The sequence below is a fragment of the Canis aureus genome, chromosome 8 (assembly GCF_053574225.1).
Source record: "Canis aureus isolate CA01 chromosome 8, VMU_Caureus_v.1.0, whole genome shotgun sequence".
NCBI lineage: Eukaryota > Metazoa > Chordata > Mammalia > Carnivora > Canidae > Canis > Canis aureus.
Genome location: NC_135618.1, coordinates 68,996,910 through 69,017,364, shown reverse-complemented (window position 1 = coordinate 69,017,364; position 20,455 = coordinate 68,996,910). Strand labels below are relative to the sequence as shown.

Below are 20,455 nucleotides of genomic sequence, written 5' to 3'. Positions count from 1 at the left end.
CACGTGGTGCGAGGCGGGCAGCCATCTTGCTACAAACACAAACAGAGAGGAGCGGCCGCCGCGGGAGCGCCAGCGCCCCCTCCCCCGCCGCCGCCGCCGCCGTCGTCGTCGCCGCCGCCGCCGCCGCCGCCCCTGGCCCGCCGCGCGCCGCCAACGCCCCGGGACCGGAGCCTCGCGCCGCCCGCCCGCCGCGGTAAGCGCTCGGCGGCCCCGCGGACCCCGGCCCGCCGCCGGGCCCGGGGCAGGCCCGCCCCCGACGCTGAGGCGGCCGCGCCGAGCCTGCGAGAGCCAGAGCGAGCGCGCGGGCCGCCAGCACGGACCCTCCCGCCTCTCTGCCCAGGCCGCTGCCGCCGTCGCCGCCCGGTGCGTCCGCCCTCCCGCCGGCCCCTCCTCGGCGCGGCCCCGAGGGAGGACGCCCTCGCCCCTCGCCCCTCGCCTCGCGCACCTGGCGCCCCCTCCCTGAAGGGCACGCCGTCCTCCCGGGCGGCCCGCCTCCTTCCCACCCCCGCGCTCCTAACGGTCGTCCTCTGGCACCTCGGCAGCCCTGCCCGGCCCCTTCCCGTCCACCCGCATCCTCCGCCAGGCCTGCCCCGGCCCCCCGACCCTAGTGCCCGGCGCTCCCCGGAGACTTCCCCCAACGAGCCTCCGGGCTTTGACCGGAATTAGCTGGGCCCTGCGGGTCTTAAAGTCCAGGCGTTCCATGACTTTGGCCAACGTGGAAGCTTTTCTTAACCGAAGCACCTCCGCTGGGTCTTCACCTAAATTTCCTTTCAGCGGGCGACATTAATGCTTGGTCATTGGGGTCTCCTTCCTCCCTGTTGCCCGTCCGTTTCTAACAGCTTAGTCTCCTGGCTACGGTCCCTCACACTTTGCCTCTTTTCTTCCCCCCGAGTTAACTTGAAAGAGACCCTCTTTCTTACCCAGTCGTTAGAATTCCTAGTAAGCTTCCCGGTCTGGTCTTTCATTGGGCCCCAGCCCTGGGAGATGCTAAGTCAGTTGTCCGCCGGATCTTTCCTCCACGCACCCCAGTCTGTCTGTCTGTATCTCTCTCTCTCGTTTCTTCTTGCTGCTTACCCCAAACTCAGCCTGCACGCCACTTCTCCACTGTCCCTTGGAGCTGACATGCCAGTGGCACCTTGGCTCCCCACCCATGGTCTCTGCATGTGAAGCCCCTTAGATACCAACAGGCTGATCCCCTTTGCCATTCATTATGGGGAGTTTGCTCTCAGGATCCTTCATCTGTAGTCTTCCCCGTGAAGTGCCAGGCCACCCACCCCTCACCCAGCTCCAGTTTTATTTCCTAGTTGTAGATCTGTGTAGTTGGGAAGGGATGAGACAGATGTGGACTTTGCATTGCTGCCGTGGCCTAGGGAGCAGGGACCTAAACGGTCCCATATGGTGATTACAGTCAAGTGAGTTCTGTTTCTAGATCTCTGGCCTGGCTTTTTGTAGCCAGTGGACAAATTAGTGTTGTGGTTTGAGGAATTCAAGGACCCCAGTTTGCCCTTGTTTGTGGTTGGGTTAGAGATAGAAAAAGCTGCCCCACTTGAGAACAGAGAAAGGGAGAAGAGGTTGCTACGTGAAGGATTTTAAAAATTCTAAGGAGAAATTTTAAATGGCTTAAAACTTACCAAGTACTTAGGGTGGCTCTTGCTGCTTGTGCATCCCTTCTCCAGTCTCTAATAGTGTGTCAGGAACATGGGGTCCCCTGTGGGGGCAGCTGCATCCTCCCTTGTTTTCCCTGGCTGGGTCCCGAGACTGGGCAAGTGGGCAGAAGGGATCAAATGAGGTAAAGTGTGAAAGCACTTTGAGAACTTAACCAGTAAACATGCCAAGGACATTATCACGATGGCTCAGAGAGGCAGGGGGAACATGGTCTTGCACCCCTTCCTGAGCCTCAGAATTATTCTACCATGCATGGAGGATCTTTCCATCCAGAGAAAGGGCGGAGTCACCTCCCAACAGGCTTGGGGCTGGGTGGTTGCTGGTTGCTCAGATGTTGGGGAATTTGGGACTCCACTTCTGTTAATAGTGGTACCTTTCTGTGCCAAGGCACATTGCTCTGGAATAGGGCTAATTTTAGGGGTGACGGAATGAGGAAATAATGTTAACTTAGTGTGTACTAGGACTGCGTATTCTTTGGATATTTTTCTTCTGAGAGTTCTGAACCCCAGAGAACAGGCTTCGCTCCTGTTCCTGCAAGCCTGTTGTGAGCATCCTGGACAGTGTGTGTCCTCTCCCCTCAACTCCAGCAGGGGGCAGCCTTTTAGTAGCAATAATTCCAGTGCCAGGGGAGGGAGGGTATGTTAAGGCCTGAGAAAGAAGATCGGGCAGACAGGGGCCTAGGGAGACAGTTAGGAGATGAGGCAAACAGATGCTGAAGGTAGGGCCATGGGGTGGCAGATAAGCTGGAGGAATAAGCCTGTGAGGAGAGCCTTAAGATTAAGAAGCCAGGAAAGAGTGCTGTCCGCAGTCCTGTCTGCTCTGCTCCTTGTCCTGGTTCTTTGCTACTGGAAAGGGACCCAAACTTTGAGAGTTTGTGATACAGAAACTTAGCAGAATTTTTTGAATCTCTTCTTAAGGATTTCTCTCCTGGCAGGAGTTCATATTTCTCTCATGGGACAGTACAATTAGGAAACAATTTCCTTGCTTGCTCACCGGAGGGGAAACTGAATTGGAATAAACTTGGTTTCTTTTGTCTTCGTTCTTCCCCATAAACAGAATAGGCTTTATCAGCACCCATGATACGAAGGAAGGGTCCTCAACCATGGCAGTGTTGATTCCTTGTTGTGGGTGGGGGGCAGTGGGAGGCTGCCCTTCATGTTGTAGAGTGTGTAGCAGCGTCTCTGCTCTCTGTTAGACACCAGTAGTGCCCTTCAGTCATGCCAACCAAAACCATCTGCAGATATTGCCACATGTCTCTTGGGGAGCACAGCCCCCCCTTTAATTGAGAACCATTAACTTGGAGGAAACATGGAGAAGACTCATGGGTGTGGAGGGTGGGCACCATGGGGCAGTGTGTGTGCTGTTGGGTGGCACTTCCTGCAGTGTAGGGAATGGCCGGTGGCCACCAGCTGCTGGGACCAGGTCCTCCTGTGACTTTTTTCCAGCTGCTTCTCTGCTTCCCCTGCCCTGACTACCTTTCCCTTGCTTCTGCAGTTGCTCTGCTTCTCACACTGGGAGCCACTCCTCAGTTTGCTCCTTACAACCAGGACACAGAGGTGAAAGCCAGGAGCAGAGAGCATCAAGGAGAGCCACCTTTGCCACTCCCTGGAAGGGAGGGAGGGTGAGTGGTCTTCTGCCTTCCATACCCAGAGGGCTCTTCTGTCCCCCATCTTCCCTCTCAAGATGGGGCTTCTGGAATGAACTTCAGGAAGCTTAGAACAGTCTTTCCTGAGGTTGGTTTGAAGGAATGTGAAGTGTTTTCGTTGGAGTGAGGAAGACTTAGGTATGCAGTAGCTATTTCTAAATGTCTTTCTTTTCCCTAGACTTTTTTTTTTTTTAAGATTTTTATTTATTTATTCATGAGACACACAGAGAGGCAGAGACATAAGTAGAGAGAGAAGCGGGCTTCCTATGGGGAGCCCAATGTGGAACTCCATCCCGGAACCAGGGGATCACAACCTGAGCCCAAGGCAGACACTCAACCACTGAGCTACCCAGGAGCCCCCCCCTTTTTTCAAATGGTAGTAATATGTACCATTTATCCATTTCTGAGAGTCTAATTTTGCGAGGTTAAGGATGTTCATATTGTACAACCTTAACCCCATCCATCTCCAGAACTTTTAGATTTGCCCCATTTGAGCTGAAGCTCAGTACCCATTGAGTACTCTCCTCTCCCCCCAGCCCTAGCACCCATTGTTCTACTCTCTATGTTTCTAAAATTGACTCTTCTAGGAATTTCAGGTAAGAGGAATCCTGTATTTCTTCCTTTGTGACCGGGTTGTTTCATTTCACATACCATCTTCAAGTTGATTCACTGGCCATATTAAGTAGGGGTTATAGCGTGGGAAGAATGAACCTACTCTGTTGTCCTGGGAGGCTTGTTTGAATCCAGTGAAAGGGAGAGCTTTTCAATAGATGTATCTCCTGATGGCCATGTGTGCTATGACATGTTCCATCACCAGAAATGTCCAGTTGGGGCTACTGTAGGAGAGATGCTCATGCCAGGGGTGGTCCACCCCGCTTTAAATGATCTCCAAAGCTGCATTTCCTGGTAGGATGCTGGTATCCTGGAACTGGGTCCCATCTTTGTCATAGCATTTTATTTCATTTTCCCATGTGCAGCTGTAGTGAGAACTACTCTCCCGTGGCCCTTCTGGTGGAAACTCCTCCTCCTTTCTTGCCAGAGCTGTGGAGTCTTGGACTTGATGGAAACTGTGGAGGTACTCGGGTCCAGCTTTCCCACCAGCCAGTGAGGGAAGCCCCTGTGCAGCTCCCTGAAACCTTGCCCATCTGTCCTCGCTTGGAACTGCCAGGGATGAGCTGCCTCCAGAGAGTCTCCTCTGCTGTTCCTTAGAGGGACAGGTCACTGCCACTGCCACTGCTTCTATCAACCTCATTTCTACTTTATGGTGAGGGGAGCTCTTCCCTAGTTTATAGCATAATCACGTTCCTTTTTTGATTTTTAGTAGTCTTTCTGATCCATGGAAAGGGTCTGGGTGTTGATTATTGTTGGGTAAACCAGCCCCAGGGTGCACTGACTAGACTTAACCTGCTTGCAGCCTTCCGTGTGCCCTCTCTTTTTGCCTGGAATAGGGCCTCCCCACTGCCACTCTCCTTCTGACCACCCCCCCCCCCCCAGTTGAATCCCTGGATTCTAGCCACCAAACAGGCAGCCCTGAGTTTTTTCAGGAGGGAAATAATTTTCCTCCAAGATTTTGTTTGTAATTCTTTTCATACCTGATGTTTTCTGTCTTTAGAATATCTGTGGCTTCAGTCGGTTTTTTGTTTGCTTGTCTTATTTGTGTTTTACCTTTGTCCTGAGCATTCCCACATACCTCAGCCAGCCCTTTACCAAATGCTGCACCACACTGGGAGGGCACTGAGGTCTGGAGAGGTCCTTGGCATTCTCTGCCACACTGCCAGTGCCTCACTCAGCTCGGCTGAGGGAATTAAACTACTCTTGAGGCCTACTGTAGGGGACAGAGATGAGCTGGGGTTGTGGTTCCCCTGCCTGGATAACTAGAAGCTTTTAGCAGCTATGCATCTCCCTGTTATGCAGGCATAGGAGGGCCAGAAGTAGGAAAGCCCAACTGGCCCATTGGTTTAACCCCAGCTTTGTTTCTGTGCCTCTTGGTAAGGATCTTTCCCCGAAGTGAAGCTCCCTTCTCAGGCACCACTGCAGTCAGATCATCATCCTGCTGCTTGGGGACCTTGGTTCATTCCAGCACAGGCCCCTTCCTGAAGAGAGCCCAGTTCCATCCCTACCTGCTTCCTGGGGCAAGGCTGCCAAGTGAGTCTAGGGTGGAGGGAGGTACCCCCTGCTGAAGCTGGAAGGGGCTCTAGCTGCCCTGTTTCCTCCCCTCCCCCAGATCTTCCTCATTGTGACAGTTCGCTTAACTCATGGTGTGAGTGGCACGTGGCTTGGCTTAGGTGAGTCCTTTTAGAGTTCGTTAGGTGGGAATCTATACTTTAACCTCTTGTGGTTCTCCGGGTGTGCTGTCTCCAAGGCCTAGTGTTCCTGCTTCTCCACAGGTTTTTGGAGAGTGAACACCAGGTCCCCCCTCCTCCCTTCAGCCCCACTGACCTCGAGGACACACCCAGCTCCATAATGGCAGCAGAGACCCTCAATTTTGGGCCTGAGTGGTGAGTTAGACATGCTGTGGATGGCTTGGAGAAGCCAAAAAGAATAGAATTGCTCAGACTCCAGTCTCTTTTCCTTCTTTCCCTGTGTCCCTTTTGTAGGTTGAGGGCCCTTTCCAGTGGCGGCAGTGTGGCCTCCCCACCCCCATCCCCTGCCATGCCCAAATACAAGCTGGCTGACTATCGCTATGGGCGAGAAGAGATGTTGGCTCTCTACATCAAGGAGGACAAGGTAAGGGTAGGCAGGTGTAGGGTATGTGACCCGGTTGCCTGTTGGGTCTCAGCCAGTGGAGAGGGTCCAGGAGCATGAGATCTTGGCTCTCCTCCCCCAATTGACAGGTGCCTGATGAGCTGCAGGACAAGGAGTTTGCTGCGGTCCTACAGGAGGAGCCGCTACAGCCTCTGGCTCTGGAGCCTCTGACTGAGGAGGAGCAGGTGGGGCTGGGCCGGGGCAGTGCAGGGTGGGGCGCTGGGTCTTCACCTGGGAGAGAGGGGCTGAACCTGGGAAGACAGGTGGTGGAGGTTGTGGTTCTAGGCAGGGGTGAGGAGGGGTGGGTGCCTGGGTCCTCACTCCCACCCCTGGCTCCCTCCTCAGAGAAACTTCTCCCTGTCAGTGAACAGTGTGGCTGTGCTGAGGCTGATGGGGAAAGGGGCTGGCCCCCCCCTAGGTGGCACCTCCCGTGGCAGGGGCAGCACTCGGAGCCGAGGTAGAGAGGGTGATGGTGTGTTATAGGGGTGGGCCGGGGGGCGAGGCTATGGTTTTGAGGGTGCAAAGAGATGGTTAGGCAGGTTTCCCATGTGTATCTTGTCCTTTCTCTAGGCCGAGGCCGTGGTGATAGTTGCTTTTACCAAAGAAGCATTGAAGAAGGCGATGGGGCCTTTGGCCGAAACCCTCGGGAGATTCAGCGTAGCCAGAGTTGGGATGACAGGTGCTGGCAGCATAGTGGCAGAGCAGAGAAGTCTTGTGGCTTAGTCCTTGGAGGGGGGCTTGGGTGTTTGTCATTAGAGGTCAATAGGAGACCCACCAGATGAGCCCTGGTCACAGATTTTCCTCTTTGCCCTGTGACTCCCTGTGGCCCTCTCCTTTTTTTTTCTGAATCTCTTAGTATTTACTCTGTGACCTTCATTTCTACATGCCCCCCTGGGCTCCATCCCAAGCCTGACTTTTCCCTAAAACCTCCCCCTTACCCCCCTTCTCAGGGCAGAATGGACAAGGTGTGCAGAGATGCCACAGGTTGGGGGAGGGAATCTGTTCTCCTTTGAAATACCTTTTCCTTCTGCAGAGGCGAGAGAAGGTTTGAGAAGTCAGCCAGGAGGGACGGAGGTACGGAGTGTAGCAATGACCAGGTCCTGAGGGTCATTGGGGTGAGGCGGCGGGGGGAAGGGGGACTAAATGGGTGATGCTGTTAGGAGGGTGTTTTCCTGAGGGAGGCGTTGGTGGGGACAGGAGGGCCCAGAGCTGGTCTCTTTTACTGTAAGGTCTATAGTAAGAGTCTTCCAGGGACTGTGGCTGCTGTTCTTCTCACTCTATCTTCCCCCACCCTCAAGCACGATCCGGGTTTGAGGAGGGAGGGGCTGGCCCAAGGAAGGAACATGCCCGCTCAGATAGCGAGAACTGGCGTTCTCTCCGAGAGGAGCAAGAAGAAGAGGAGGAGGGCAGTTGGAGACTTGGGGCAGGACCCCGGCGAGATGGCGACCGCTGGCGCTCAGCCAGCCCCGGTGAGGTTGGGGCCGGATGGGTGTTGTGGAGGGCAGTGGGTGGCAGGAACTTCCTGTGAGAGTGGGCGCCCATGGCTGGGTAGAGAAAACAGCTTTCTGGAGTGGAGTGGGTGGGAGGGCAGGCCTGGAAATGCCAGGGTTCCCCAAGTGGGGGGAAGACCTGATGGACAGCAGAAGGGTCAAGGCTGGCTTGACTGGGACACTGACTTCCCTTCTCTGACTTTTCCTGCCCAGATGGCGGCCCCCGCTCTGCTGGTTGGCGGGAACATGGGGACCGGCGTCGCAAGTTTGAATTTGATTTGCGAGGGGATCGAGGAGGGTGTGGTGAAGAGGAAGGGCGGGGTGGGGGAGGCAGCTCTCACCTCCGGAGGTGCCGAGGGCCTGACGGCTTTGAGGAAGACAAGGATGGGCTCCCAGAGTGGTGCCTGGATGATGAGGATGAAGAGATGGGCACTTTCGATGCCTCTGGGGCCTTCTTGCCTCTCAAGGTATGGGAGGAAGGGGGGAGGCGGCAGGTCTACACTAGAGGGTGGTGGGATCTATCCTGCAGGGGGCACCTCTTGTTCGTACCCATTCATCCTCTGCCCTTTGTCCCCACTGTGTCCCTTAACCTCGTGCAGAAAGGTCCCAAGGAGCCTATTCCTGAGGAGCAGGAGCTCGACTTCCAGGGCCTGGAGGAAGAAGAGGAAGAGCCTTCTGAAGGGCTAGATGAGGGGGCGCCTGAAGCAGGTGAGCCTGTAGGATGGGGCGGGGAGGAAGAAGAGTGCCTTGAGCCAGGCCAGGCAGGCAGAGGGGCCCTCACCAGGTTATGCACCCGTTTTTAGGAGAAGGTGATTTAGGAGAAGAGCAGGTGTTGCCAGGTGTGGGGAGGAATGCAGCAGGGCTGTGTCTGAGAAGGCAGTGTGTCAGTTCAAACTAAGGCATGATCAAGATGATCTGTGCAAACCAAGAATGCAGTGTTAAGTCTGTGGTATTGTGTTTATGCTGTGGGCAGGGACGATGTGTCCAGTGTTGTGAGGTGGGGTTTGTGGTGCTGATTTTTTGGAGTTGACCAAAGTTATCTGGGTGCATTCAGTGCCCAGAGGCCTAGCTTCTGGCCACAAGTGGGGGATTTCTGCCAAATAATTTTTAAGGCCTCTCAGGTTTTGAATTCTGATAATTACCCATTTCTTTCAGGAGGGAAGGAACTGACCCCACTGCCCTCTCAGGAGGAGAAGTCTAGCTCCCCATCCCCACTGCCCACCTTGGGCCCACTCTGGGGAGCTAATGGGGAAGGTGATGACCCTGCAGACAAGGACCTGCCGGCCACTGAAGGTAGTTGGGGGGAGGAGAGGTGGGCATGGGGGGTGCTCCCCTTTCTTGCAGGAGGGAGGTACCCAAGGAATCTTGGAGGCAGGGTAGAACTAGAGCCTACTTTTCTGGAATGAGGGTGGACAGGGGAGTGTCTCATTCTCTTCTCTGTCTTCTCCCCCCCCCCCATTTCACTTCTTTTCTTTGCTTCTAGATGATATGAGGGGAGTGCCTCTGAGTCCTGGTGTGGGCTCACCCTCTGGCCCACCTGGAGATCTGGAGGACGATGAAGGCCTAAAGCACCTGCAGCAGGTGTGAGGGACCTCAGAAGGCTCTAGGGATCCAGCCCTTTGGGGAATAGAGAGTCATTGTTCATCTGTCCCTGCCCAGTTCCTTGCTTTCCCCGTCTGTTCTTCTGCATTGTGACCTGATCTCCTGACCGCACTCCGACCTTAGCCCCAGCCCATCCTGATATTGCCGTGATTGTGCAATTAAGCCTTCCCTCTCTCTCTGGTCTCCCAGGAGGCAGAGAAGCTGGTGGCCTCGCTGCAGGACAGCTCCCTGGAGGAGGAGCAGTTCACGGCCGCCATGCAGGCCCAGGGCCTGCGCCACTCAGCAGCTGCCACTGCCCTCCCCCTTAGCCACGGTGCAGCCCGGAAGTGGTTCTACAAGGACCCTCAGGGCGAGATCCAAGGTACCTGTGGGGAGTGGGGACCGTGCAGGAGGGGCTGCTGGAGGCGAGGGGACAACACCATTCTCATCCAGGGCTTCTCTGGCACAGCTTTTAACTGAGGTCCCCCTTTTCTTGGTCCAGGTCCCTTCACAACACAGGAGATGGCAGAGTGGTTCCAGGCAGGCTATTTCTCTATGGCACTGCTTGTGAAGCGGGGCTGTGATGAGGGCTTCCAGCCACTGGGTGAGGTGATCAAGATGTGGGGTCGTGTGCCCTTTGCCCCAGGACCCTCACCCCCCCCACTGTTGGTAAGCACATCTGCCTTGGTGAGGAGTGGGGAGGGGAAATGGGAGCTGAATGGGTGGATTGTAGTGGCAGGTGCAGAGTGAGACAAGGTCAGAGCCACAGGAGTGCTCTGGCTCTCCCTCAGGGCAACATGGACCAGGAGCGGCTGAAGAAGCAGCAGGAGCTAGCTGCGGCGGCCTTGTACCAGCAGCTGCAGCACCAGCAGTTTCTGCAGCTGGTTGGCAGGTATGGGGGTGCCTGGAAGGCCTTGGTGGTCAGGCTAGGCCCAGGCTACGTGGCCTCCGCCCCGATACCTGTCTCTGTTCCTGCAGCCGGCAGCTCCCACAGTGCGCGCTCCGGGAGAAGGCAGCTCTGGGGGACCTGAGCCCGCCACAGCAACAGCAGCTCACTGCGTTCTTGCAGCAGCTCCAAGCTCTCAAACCTCCCAGGTCCAGGCCCGGTCTCTGGGCGGCAGGGTGGGGGTGCTGGACCCAGAGAAACTCAGAGTTCTGAGAATTACTGCTTTGCTCAGCAGAGGTGGGGACCAGAACCTGCTCCCGACCATGAACCGGTCCTTGTCGGTGCCGGATTCAGGTCCCCTCTGGGACATACATACCTCAGCCTCATCACAGTCAGGTGTGTGGCCCACCTGCTCCCTGCCCCCGTGTTCTGAACCCCGATGACCCTGCCCACCAGCACCCCCCAAGGCCCCGGGTGAGTGGGGGGCTTTGTGTCTGTGGCTGCTCCAGCCCAGCATACCCTAAGCTTCCTCCTGCAGCTGCCTTTGCTTTCTGCAGGCGGTGAGGCCAGTCTTTGGGACATACCAATTAACTCTTCGACTCAGGGTCCAATTCTAGAACAACTCCAGCTGCAACACAAAGTGAGTAGGCTTCCTGGGGCTGGGCTTCTTGGGCAGTGAGGGCTGGGCTGAGGCAGGGAAGGCCAGGTGCCCCCAGGTCTGCCGTCTGAGCACATTGACTATGCCAGTTCCAAGAGCGCAGAGAAGTGGAGCTCAGGGCGAAGCGGGAAGAGGAGGAGCGCAAGCGGCGGGAGGAGAAACGGCGGCAGCAACAGCAGCAGCAGGAGGAGCAGAAGCGGCGGCAGGAGGAGGAGGAGCTATTCCGGCGCAAGCAGGTGTGTGCCTGGCTGCGTCTCCCCTCGCCCACCAGGCCTGGGCCCCAGGGTGAGGCCATGGGCCCTCACCACGTCACTCCGGTTCAGGTGCGGCAGCAGGAGCTCTTGCTGAAGCTGCTGCAGCAGCAGCAGGCAGCTGCTGTCCAGGTGCCGCCGGCACCCAGCTCCCCGCCCCCATTGTGGGCCGGCCTGGCCAAGCAGGGGCTCTCCATGAAGACGCTGCTGGAGCTGCAGTTGGAGGGCGAGCGGCAGCTGCACAAGCAGCCCTCACCCCGGGAGCCATCGCGGGCCCAGGCCCCCAACCACCGTGTGGTGAGCAGGCTGGCCCTTCCCCCACTGACTGGCATTTTTGAGCTCAAGAATCCCTTCTAGTCAGTTCCAAGGATGACCCGGGGTGGGAGGAGTCGCTGAGCCCCAACTTTCCAGCCTGAGCGCTGGTCCGTATCTGATTCTGAAGTGTTGCTTTTCTGGGTGGCCCTCATCTCACCCCACTTGGCTGCCTCCACAAGCCCCCCGACTTAGCTGTTTTGAACGTGTGTGTCTGTATTTGGGCCACTCTGATTTTTGCCATCTATAGCAGCTTGGGGGCCTGGGCTCGGCCCCCCTGAACCAGTGGGTATCTGAGGCCGGGCCGCTGTGGGGCGGGCCCGACAAGAGTGGGGGCGGCAGCAGCGGCCCGGGGCTCTGGGAGGACACCCTCAAGAGTGGCGGGAGCCTGGCCCGCAACCTGGGCCTAAAGAACAGCCGGAGCAGCCCCTCTCTCAGGTGGGTGTCAGGCCCTGCAGGCTCTGTCCGGGCTCGGGCAGGGGTGGAAGGTTGTGACAGGCCTCAGCTGATCTCTTGCCTCTGATTGACCCCTGGCCCACTCAGTGACTCGTACAGCCATCTGTCAGGTCGGCCTGTGCGCAAAAAGACAGAGGAGGAAGAGAAGCTGTTGAAGCTGCTGCAGGGCATCCCCAGGCCCCAGGATGGCTTCACCCAGTGGTGTGAGCAGATGCTGCACACGCTGAGCACCACAGGCAGCCTGGATGGTACGGGCCACATACCCTGGAAGGCCGGGTGGGGCTGGGGCTTCCAGACCTGCGTCAGGTGGGCCCTGACCAACACCTCCCCTGCCCTTTAGTGCCCATGGCTGTAGCGATCCTCAAGGAGGTAGAATCCCCCTACGACGTCCACGATTATATCCGTTCTTGCTTGGGGGACACGCTGGAAGCCAAAGAATTTGCCAAACAGTTCCTGGAACGGAGGGCCAAACAGAAAGCCAGCCAGCAAAGGCAGCAGCAGCAGGTGAGGCTTCTGCCCGATTGGCCCTCTAGTGGGTGGGGTGAGGCTGCTGGTACCCTGCTGACCCAGCCTCCCTCTCTGAGCCTCACAGGAGGCGTGGCTGAGCAGTGGCTCCCTACAGACAGCCTTTCAGACCAACCACAGCACCAAACTTGGCCCTGGGGAGGGCAGCAAGGCCAAGAGGCGGGCGCTGATGCTGCACTCAGATCCTAGCATCTTGGGTGAGTTTGGGGGTGTGGCCATGCAGGAGGCTTCTTACTCAGCAGGGGCCAGGAGCCTAGGGAGAGCTCAAACCCAGCTTCTCCCCGGCTTCAGGGTACTCCCTGCACGGACCTTCTGGTGAGATCGAGAGCGTGGATGACTACTGACCAGCCCATCCCACCAGCCTCTGGGCTGTAGGCCAGGGGCGGCAACAGCGGCTTGGACCCTTGGGTCCCCAGCCTGCAGGCTCCCCACCAGGAGCATAGGAGGAAGCAGGGGCAGGGTCCCCAGCACTTGTTACAAACCACACGATGCACCTTAACTCACCCACCACGAGGCACTTTACAGATTGGGGGGGAAGGGTTTTTTTTTTTTTTCCTTTGTTTTGTCTTTTTTCTTTTTTTAAAAAAACATTTTAAACAACCCTGAAGAAAATGTTAGGAGAGACAGAGTTGTTAAAAGCTAGACTCTAAGCACCCCTTTCCCCTCTAGGGACAGTGAGGGTGACAATGGAAGGTCCACAGGTTTTTTGGGGGTTTTTTGGTTTTTTGGGGGTTTTTTGGTTTTGTTTTTTTAAGAAAAAAGAAAAAGAAAAAAAAAAAAGGTTAGGAGATTGAAAGAAAAAACACACTGTTATTTTGGGGCAGTGGGGACATAGGCCCCATGGACCTGTCCTGCCTGGCCCCCGAGGCTGCACTTACCCTCCCTGCCCCGCAAGGTGGGCCATTGGGGTAACTGGAAGCTGGGGTGCCAGCAGTTTGCACAGCGAGGCCCCCTCAGCCCCGCCAGCCGGACCCGCTGTGAACGGCTCCCTTTGTTGCTGTGACTGTGGCAGAGGTGTCCGAGGTAGGGGCCAAAGTAGCCCCTTGGCTTTGCTGCTTTGGGGGAAAGTTGCACAAATGGGCCAGGCTGCCTCAGCTCTCTAGGCTGCCATCCTGTGCTGGCTGATGGGGTAGAGGGGAAAGGGCCTGCCGGTGCCAACCTCATCTGGCTGTCAGGGTGGTAGAACTTTCGCTCTGGCCCTGGTGAGGGCTTCCCCCACTGCTGCCATTTGTGGGGACGGCCTGGGTGTGAAGCTGAAAGCCTCAGCTCCCTGCCTTGCCACATGAATGTATTCTTTGGGCCACAAGCCCCTGCTGCGCCTTCTGCCTCAACCCTGCGCGAGGTGGGAGTGGAGCAGTTCCTCCAGGAGCTGGAGAGAGAGGCACCACTTCATGACTGTTTTCTCCTGTGAAAGGGGCAAGAGGAGGGCCTAGGAGGCCAAGGGAGTGGGCAGCATGGGGCTTCAGGTTGCGGTGTGGGGGCTGTTAGAAGGGAGTTCCCTGCCTGCAGCCAGCTGTGTGGAATGTGGACCACCCAGCTCTGCTCTGATCCCTCCATTGACCAAATGGGAGAGAAGCAAGTGGCCTCTCCCCTTTCTGCTCCCCTGATGCATTTTTAATGTTGGGTAAGGTGGGGGGGGGTCAAGAATAGAAGTGTCGTCTCTCCTGGGTCAGGGGTAGGCTGCCTTCTGTTGCTCACCAACTTCTTATTCCCAATCACTTACCTGGGTTTGTCTCCATTTGTGTTTTCTTTTTTGTTTTGTTGTTTGTTTTTTAAACAGTTTGTTGTATCTTTTGGTTTCTCATCTAACTTCTCCCATCGACCTCATTGCTCAGAGCGCAGTATTAGGGCAGGATTCTGCCACTGCCTCCCCTCCATGAATGTATTTATCCTTCCTGCCCTGGGGAAATGGGGAGTGGCCCGTTTTCTTTCCCATCCAACCCCAGAGAGACCACATTTTTTTTGTTTGTTTTTTCGTTTTGCACCAAAGTGGCAACTGGGTCAGTGTTGGGGGATAAAGCTGGCCTCGGGGGTGGAGGACACCCTCCACCTGCTTCTCCCTGGTTTCAACAGTGTTAGTGTCCGTGAAAAGACAATATTCTCTCTAAAGCAATAAGGGGGTGATGGGCCAGGGGGAAATGTCTTGCTGCTGCTGGCCCCCCAGCTCCCCCCTTCCTCACGCCAGTATTTGGCGGCAGTAGAGGTGTGGGGGGGATACTGTTGTGACTGAATGTAACCGCCCACACCCCCACCCCTGCCGCAGCCAATGCAGGGGAGGGGGGGTGACACTCTTCCCTGTCTCTTCCTTCCCCTTCTCCCCCAGCTAAAGAGACTTTGAATTTAGGGGGCCCTTGAGCCTGGAGAGGCCTTAACCCTGTGAGGAAGTGTAGGGGGAGCCCTCTCCCACCCCCATCCCCTTCTGAGAGTGGTCAATGTTTACAAGCCCCTGAGCCCCCGGGGCCCAGGGACTCCACCCCCATCGCTGTCCTTTCCCACCCGTCTTCCTGGGCCCCAGCTGCTCTCCCACCCTTCCTGGGTTGGGGTGGGTGCAGGGGCTGTTCTGTACTCCTTGTCTGCCTTGGACCCACAATCTCCCCTACTCCCACCCTATGTGACTCCCCTCTCTTCTACCTGCCCCTGTAAATATTCCCCTTCCCTCAATAAAACTTGGTGTGTGTTCTCCCCTTCTGCTTCTGTGTCTTTTCTTGGGGAAAAGGGTCTTTGCGGCTAAGCGTGAGGAACTTAAAGAGCTGTGGCCAGGGACAACTATGGTCATCCAGGGTCAGAGTGCTGTGTGTGTTTGGGAACATCCACGGCCCTGCTGCGCAGGTCCTCCTGCCTCACTTTAGCTGAGAAGGTGTGGGGATTCCTCTCTGGTCCCCATATACCACCACGACCCTGCCCAAACAAACGCACAGTTAGGCTCAGAGGTTGGAGTGAGAAAGACGCAAGGGCAGAGACCAGGTACAGAGTTGGAATTGGTTCCTTTATGGAAAAACTGAAAATATAATAAAAATTAAAATAAAACCAGTTTTAAAAAAGCCAGCCCCTGGAGTTTCTACCTCCTGCCTCTGGCCCTCCAGAGGGATGAGGCCCCAACCCCAGGGCAGCAAAAGGATGAGGGCTTTCTGCCCCTCCTCTTTCCCCATTCTATCCCCATCTTTATCTCCACAGTGGGGGCCCCCGGGAGGAACCAAACCTGGGTAGGGGAGCAGGGACCCAAGGCCCCGTGGCCCAGGGAGGGAGGCTTGGTATGCACCCAGCCCCAAAGCTCCCGGCCTGTAGTGTGGGCATGGGCAGGGCCCCTCTTGGCCTGGGCCCAGTGGGGTGGTAGCTGTTAGTTCCAGATCTTGAGGAAGGAGTCCCAGGAGCCTGTGGCCACAGCCATGCCATCATCAGTGACCCCGAGGCAGCTCACACGGTTGTCGTGGCCGGCGAGGACACCTGTGATGGAGGACCATCAGAATCCAGCCACCTGGGGTCCCTGCCCCCCACCCCAGCGCCCAACACACACCTGCGCGGTCGCCTTTCATGGCGTCCCAGATGTTGCAGTTGAAGTCATCATAGCCGGCGAGCAGCAGCCGGCCGCTGCGGGAGAAGGCAACAGAGGTGATGCCACAGATGATGTTGTCATGGGAGTACATGAGCAGCTCCTGGTCAGCCCGCAGGTCGAAGAGGCGGCAAGTGGCGTCGTCGGAGCCAGTGGTGAAGGCATAGCCATTGGGGAAGAACTGCAGGACACAGGAAGAGAGCAGGATGAGGGCACAGCAGGGCCAGTAGCCTGGCAGAGACAGGCCAGCCCAGCTCGACTCAGAACTTACTGCCACGGCATTGATGTCTGACTCGTGGCCAATGAAGGTCTGTCGGCACATAGAATCCCGCACGTCCCACAGCTTGATGGAGGCGTCACAGGCACCTGACACAAAGGTGCGGCCATCGGGGGCCAGCGATAGGGACATCACATCTCCGCTGTGTCCAGCAAAACCCACTGTCTGCTGGCCTGTCTCAATGTCCCACAGGGCACTGGAGATAACAGGAAGGAGGAAGGGATCAGAGAGGGGTGCAGGGCAGACTCCTTGCCCCTTTCCCCTCCGGGTGAGCCCAGCCCTGATAGAACCTTAAAGGAAGGGGCACAGGGAGCCACTGGATCACAAGAAAGGGAGGCAAAGTGTTCAGAAGGCCCTTGCTCGCTTGGAGCATATACTATACACTAAACACCAAGGCAGGGGCATCCCAGGCAGGAAGTATTGGTGAGCCCTGACTACACAGCCCTGGCAGGGCCTCACCAGGTGGTGTCCCCAGAGCTGGTGATGATTTGGTTGTCATCCAGGAAGCGGCAGCACGACAGGTACCCTGGGGAAAGGGGCTGGTCAGCCGAGTCTCTAACAGCGGGCAGCACAGCCCCACCCCCTGCTACAGCGCCAGAGCCCTGCCAGGTCCCTCTCACCAGTGTGGCCAGGCAGCTCCCGGCTGACCCTGACATTGCCCTCGCGGGTCTTGAGGCTGTAGATGGAGCAGATGTTGTCCAGCCCCCCACAGGCCACAAAGTTCCCTGAGGGCGCATAGGCACAGGTCATGACCCAGGAGGAGCGCAGAGGGATGGCATGGACCTGGAGAGAAGGGGCAGTGCCCAGGGTCGGAGACAGCCAAGGCCTGTGGCCCTGCCCCATCCAGCCTCAGGCATCACCTCTACCTTGTTGGTGGTATAGCTGTCCCAAATGATGAGCTTCCCATCCTGGGAGGCGCTGACCAGCAGCCTATTAAAAAGTGGTGGGGGAAGAGGCAGAGGGATCAGGGTGTGAAGCTCTCTCTGGAGACAGGACACCTTTCCTCCTCTCTCATTGGGTGGGAGGCCCTCTGAGGTAACTCCAAGCAGCAGCCCAAAAGTTCCTGCTGGGATGGTCCTGTTTCCCACTCCCTGGGGCTGTCTGGGAGTCACTGTCTTCCCAAATACACTGAGCAATGTAGGCGTCCCATTCATCCCACTAGATTGGGGAGGTTGCAACCCCTGCCCCTTTCTGCGTGTTGTAAACTCAGGCCAGGACAAATACAAAAGCTCAGCACACGGCCCCAACCACACACAAACACACCTTGAGTCTGTCCCCCAGTGCATGGCATAGATTTTTGCCAGGTGCCCACGGAGGGTCCTCCTTGTCCTCATCTGGATCCTCCCCACTGGGTCCAGCCCAGCTGTGATCTGGAGGTAGAGGCAGAATGGGCTCAGGGAGGTTCAGGTAGCATGGCCCACCAAACAGTATGCCTCAAACCCTTGGTCCTTCCCTAAACCCCAAGTCCGGCCCTGGATTCATCTCACCTGGGTCAGTGTTGAATCCCCACATGCTTTTCGGGCATCCTATAAGAGATGGCATGGCGGACCCCATCAGAAAGAGGCAGGAAGAGAGGGGAAGGAGGAGGCAGGGAAAGAGATGACAGAGGAGTGGAGAGGAGATAGTGAGAGGCTAGAGTAGCCACACACACAAATCCGCCCCCAGCCCAACCCAGTAGAAGCAGGCCACCTGGCCCTGCCCCCTCAGCCTCCCCAGCCCAGCGGCCAGGCTCTCACCCGGATCTGGTTCCGGAGCTGCTCAGCCTCCTGTCTCAGTTGCTCCAGCTCACTCATGGCGCCGGGCCCGTGGGGCGGGGTTGGGGGCGGCTGGGGGCCGCGGGACGGGGGCTGGGGGAGACAGCTCCTCGCCGCTGGCCCGAGGCCTGGGGGATGCAGGGCTGACGTCAGGCCCAAGGCCGCCGGGGAAGAAGGGGGAAAAGGCGGGGTTGAAGCGCGGCCCGGAAGGGGTAAGCGCCGGTCGGAGGGGGGAGGGGACAGCAGCGGGTGCCGCGGTCCCCCAACCAGAACCGGGGTCTCCGGCACAGGAGCGATGTTGCCCAGGAAGAGGTGACTTCCCCAATCTTCCTCCCGCCCCCCGGAAACGGAGCGGGAAGTGCAAGAGGAAGCGCAGGGGAAACCCCTCCCTCGGACAGCAGCCCGGGCGGGACACCCGCGGCAGGAACTGAAGGGGGGGGGGACGGGGAGGGGGAAGGGGCGGGGAGAGTCCCTTCGAAAACAGACCTGGCGTCGGCCCGGGCCCGCACAGGCACCGCCCTCCTAGCACCTAATTTTAAAAGGGGCGGTGCCTCTTTAAATTCACCCCCACACGCCGCACACCCTCCACACACACCCCCAGCTTCGACTGGGGTGGGGGAGAGACCAGAGAGGGAAGCTGGGCTGTTCGTGGGGTTGCCTAGGCAACCGTCACCCGGACTGAGAGCACCTCATTGGTGAAGTGCCCCCACCCTAGCCCTGTTGCCAAGGCAACCGCATCCAAGGCAAAGACCTGTAGGGTGGGTGACCCCACCCCCGGCCCCCTCGCCCCCTCGCCCCCGCCCGACCCAGCCTCCCGCCCCGACCCAGAACCCGCCAGAGTGGCTGTTTACAGGATTTGGGAAAGCCTATTGGCACTAATGGGTTCGGGACGGCTCACCCCGGATAATCCCCGGGCCGGCTGCGCCCCATTAGCCGCCCACGGCGGGCGGAGGGGAGGGTGGAGGGGAAGGCAGCCCCAAGCCGCTGCTCCTTCCAGCGCCGAGGCCGCTCGCCTCGGCGCGCCCGCAGAAAGCCCATGGGAGCCACTCTCGAGTAATTAGTGCTCCGAGGAGAGGTCCCCGGCCCCGAGGCGTGGAGCTGCTCTCTCCCAGACGCGGGCCGGCGGGCGGGCTGGCGGCCCCAAGCGGCCCGGCCCTGCGCCCTCGGCACCCCAGGAGCCCAGCCGCGGAGCTCCGCGCCGGGGCCCCAGGGACCTGGCTGGCTCTGCTCCAGTGCCCGGAGTCCGGCCCCCCTCTCTGGACACCTGTGTGATCTGGCCAAGCACACTGCACTCTGCCGACCCAGGCGTCCCCCACCCAGCTCCCACTTCCCCCAGGTCCTGGGCGTTCCTCTTCCCCACTGACATTTCCCCTCTGCCAGTTCAGCTCTCTACGCTAGGGCCGAGAGACGCCCCTCCATAGGAGCGGGGGGCTGGCAGAGTCTCCCACTCCACCTCCCCAGCTCCCCAGGACAAAGCCTCTTCCTTCCAGTTGCCCACAGCCCAGGCCGGGCGGCAACGCCAGAGACCGGGGCATAAGGAAGGAGGCCAGGAGGAAGCCGCGGGGGGCGGGGGCGACGCTTCCAGCCCTCAATCCCCATCACCCTCTAGGGCCCCCTCGGCGGCCCTCGGATTCTGGGCATACAGCAGCCGGGGCCCCAAGGAGAAACAGGGGTGCCGCCGCCCCCGCAGGTCCGGCGGGGCGACGGGGAGGGGACATGGGAGGGTCCCGGATCTGGCAGCTGGAAGGCGCGGGCCGGTGCCGCGCTGCGAAGCGCAGTGGGCCTGGCCCTCCGGCCCCCACGACCTCCATTTTGCCCAAAAGAAAGCAAGGCGTGGGGTGAGGGCGTCCGGGAACTGGGCTTGGGGTGAGGGCCAGTAGAGGAAACAGGGTGCCGAGGTCTCCGGTCTAGGGTAACGCGGCCAGAAAACGCGGCCAGAACCCAAATCGAGGGTAGGGTGGAGGCGAAAAGAAGGGTGGCCTCGCGGCCTTGCCTGCCTCTGAGGATTCTGGAGTTCTGCTGGGCGAATGCCGGCATGGGTGCAACATGGGAGGGCACGAAGGGTGCTACCCAGGGGCAAACAGGAGGGCGGTGATGGGGGGAAAGGGGGCGGGACCGGGCCTAGAGGAAGACCGGAATTTGGCCCCCCAACTTCTCAGGGCGCAAGAAGCAGGAGGGGCTGGGTTGGGGGCTGGGGTCAGGGAAAATGCCCCTGATGAGGCAGGGAGCGCGTGCGTTATTGGGGACGAGGGTCCCCCCCAGTTCCCCTTCCGGGTTTGGGAGCGACGGAGCCAGAGGAAGGGAGGGGAGGTCTGGGGTGCTACGTCCGCTCTCAAAAGGCCAGACCGGGGAGACAGAAGGAAGAGAGGTTCCCCCACGGGAATTTGGGTCTGGGGGACAGGAGGACTTCTTTTGTCAGCGGAGGTACCTGTGGCGGTGGGACTCTGCGAGGGGTCGCTAGAGGAGCGCGGGAGGTCCTGTCTTCCTCCGCGGCGGAGGCGGCAGCGGCGGCGACGCGGATGGATTTCCTCAGTCACCCCAACTCAACCGTCCAGCGCTGCTCTCCCCAGAGCGGAGGGATCCCGCCCGCCAGTGACGCGGCCGTCGCCGCCGCGCCCAGGGCCCGGCTGGGCGAAACCAACTCCTTAGTGGTGGGGGGA

At 58.5% G+C, this 20,455-nt stretch overlaps 2 protein-coding genes across 5 annotated transcripts; one reads left to right on the top strand and one right to left on the bottom strand.

Annotated features, from left to right (window-relative positions):
• Positions 1 to 101: 101 nt before the first annotated feature.
• Positions 102 to 14,898, top strand: GIGYF1 (GRB10 interacting GYF protein 1). Of its 4 annotated transcripts, XM_077908040.1 has the most exons (29): positions 102 to 193; positions 3,160 to 3,286; positions 4,288 to 4,574; positions 5,304 to 5,455; positions 5,535 to 5,595; positions 5,698 to 5,808; positions 5,908 to 6,037; positions 6,145 to 6,240; positions 6,401 to 6,512; positions 6,626 to 6,734; positions 7,089 to 7,129; positions 7,354 to 7,524; positions 7,759 to 8,012; positions 8,145 to 8,253; positions 8,701 to 8,838; positions 9,029 to 9,126; positions 9,337 to 9,508; positions 9,629 to 9,795; positions 9,918 to 10,018; positions 10,105 to 10,221; positions 10,308 to 10,408; positions 10,570 to 10,652; positions 10,760 to 10,906; positions 10,994 to 11,218; positions 11,484 to 11,671; positions 11,777 to 11,937; positions 12,030 to 12,193; positions 12,282 to 12,411; positions 12,506 to 14,898. In XM_077908040.1, the coding sequence occupies exons 6-29, from the start codon at positions 5,774 to 5,776 to the stop codon at positions 12,556 to 12,558; spliced, it is 3,102 nt and encodes a 1,033-aa protein (XP_077764166.1). In that variant the 5' UTR covers positions 102 to 193; positions 3,160 to 3,286; positions 4,288 to 4,574; positions 5,304 to 5,455; positions 5,535 to 5,595; positions 5,698 to 5,773; the 3' UTR covers positions 12,559 to 14,898. The 4 variants fall into 4 exon arrangements, with proteins under 4 accessions (XP_077764166.1, XP_077764165.1, XP_077764164.1 ...); XM_077908039.1 differs by having other exon boundaries at positions 11,487 to 11,671; positions 12,282 to 14,898; XM_077908038.1 differs by having other exon boundaries at positions 12,282 to 14,898.
• Positions 14,899 to 15,179: 281 nt separating this feature from the next.
• On the bottom strand, positions 15,180 to 20,382 carry GNB2 (G protein subunit beta 2). The gene is made up of 10 exons (XM_077908043.1): positions 20,224 to 20,382; positions 17,778 to 17,923; positions 17,529 to 17,567; positions 17,305 to 17,411; positions 16,908 to 16,971; positions 16,662 to 16,824; positions 16,501 to 16,567; positions 16,036 to 16,237; positions 15,729 to 15,945; positions 15,180 to 15,658 (listed from the first exon to the last, which is right to left on the bottom strand). Exons 2-10 carry the CDS (start codon positions 17,832 to 17,834, stop codon positions 15,552 to 15,554), a joined length of 1,023 nt encoding a protein of 340 aa, XP_077764169.1. The 5' UTR covers positions 17,835 to 17,923; positions 20,224 to 20,382; the 3' UTR covers positions 15,180 to 15,551.
• Between the last annotated feature and the right edge of the window lie 73 nt (positions 20,383 to 20,455).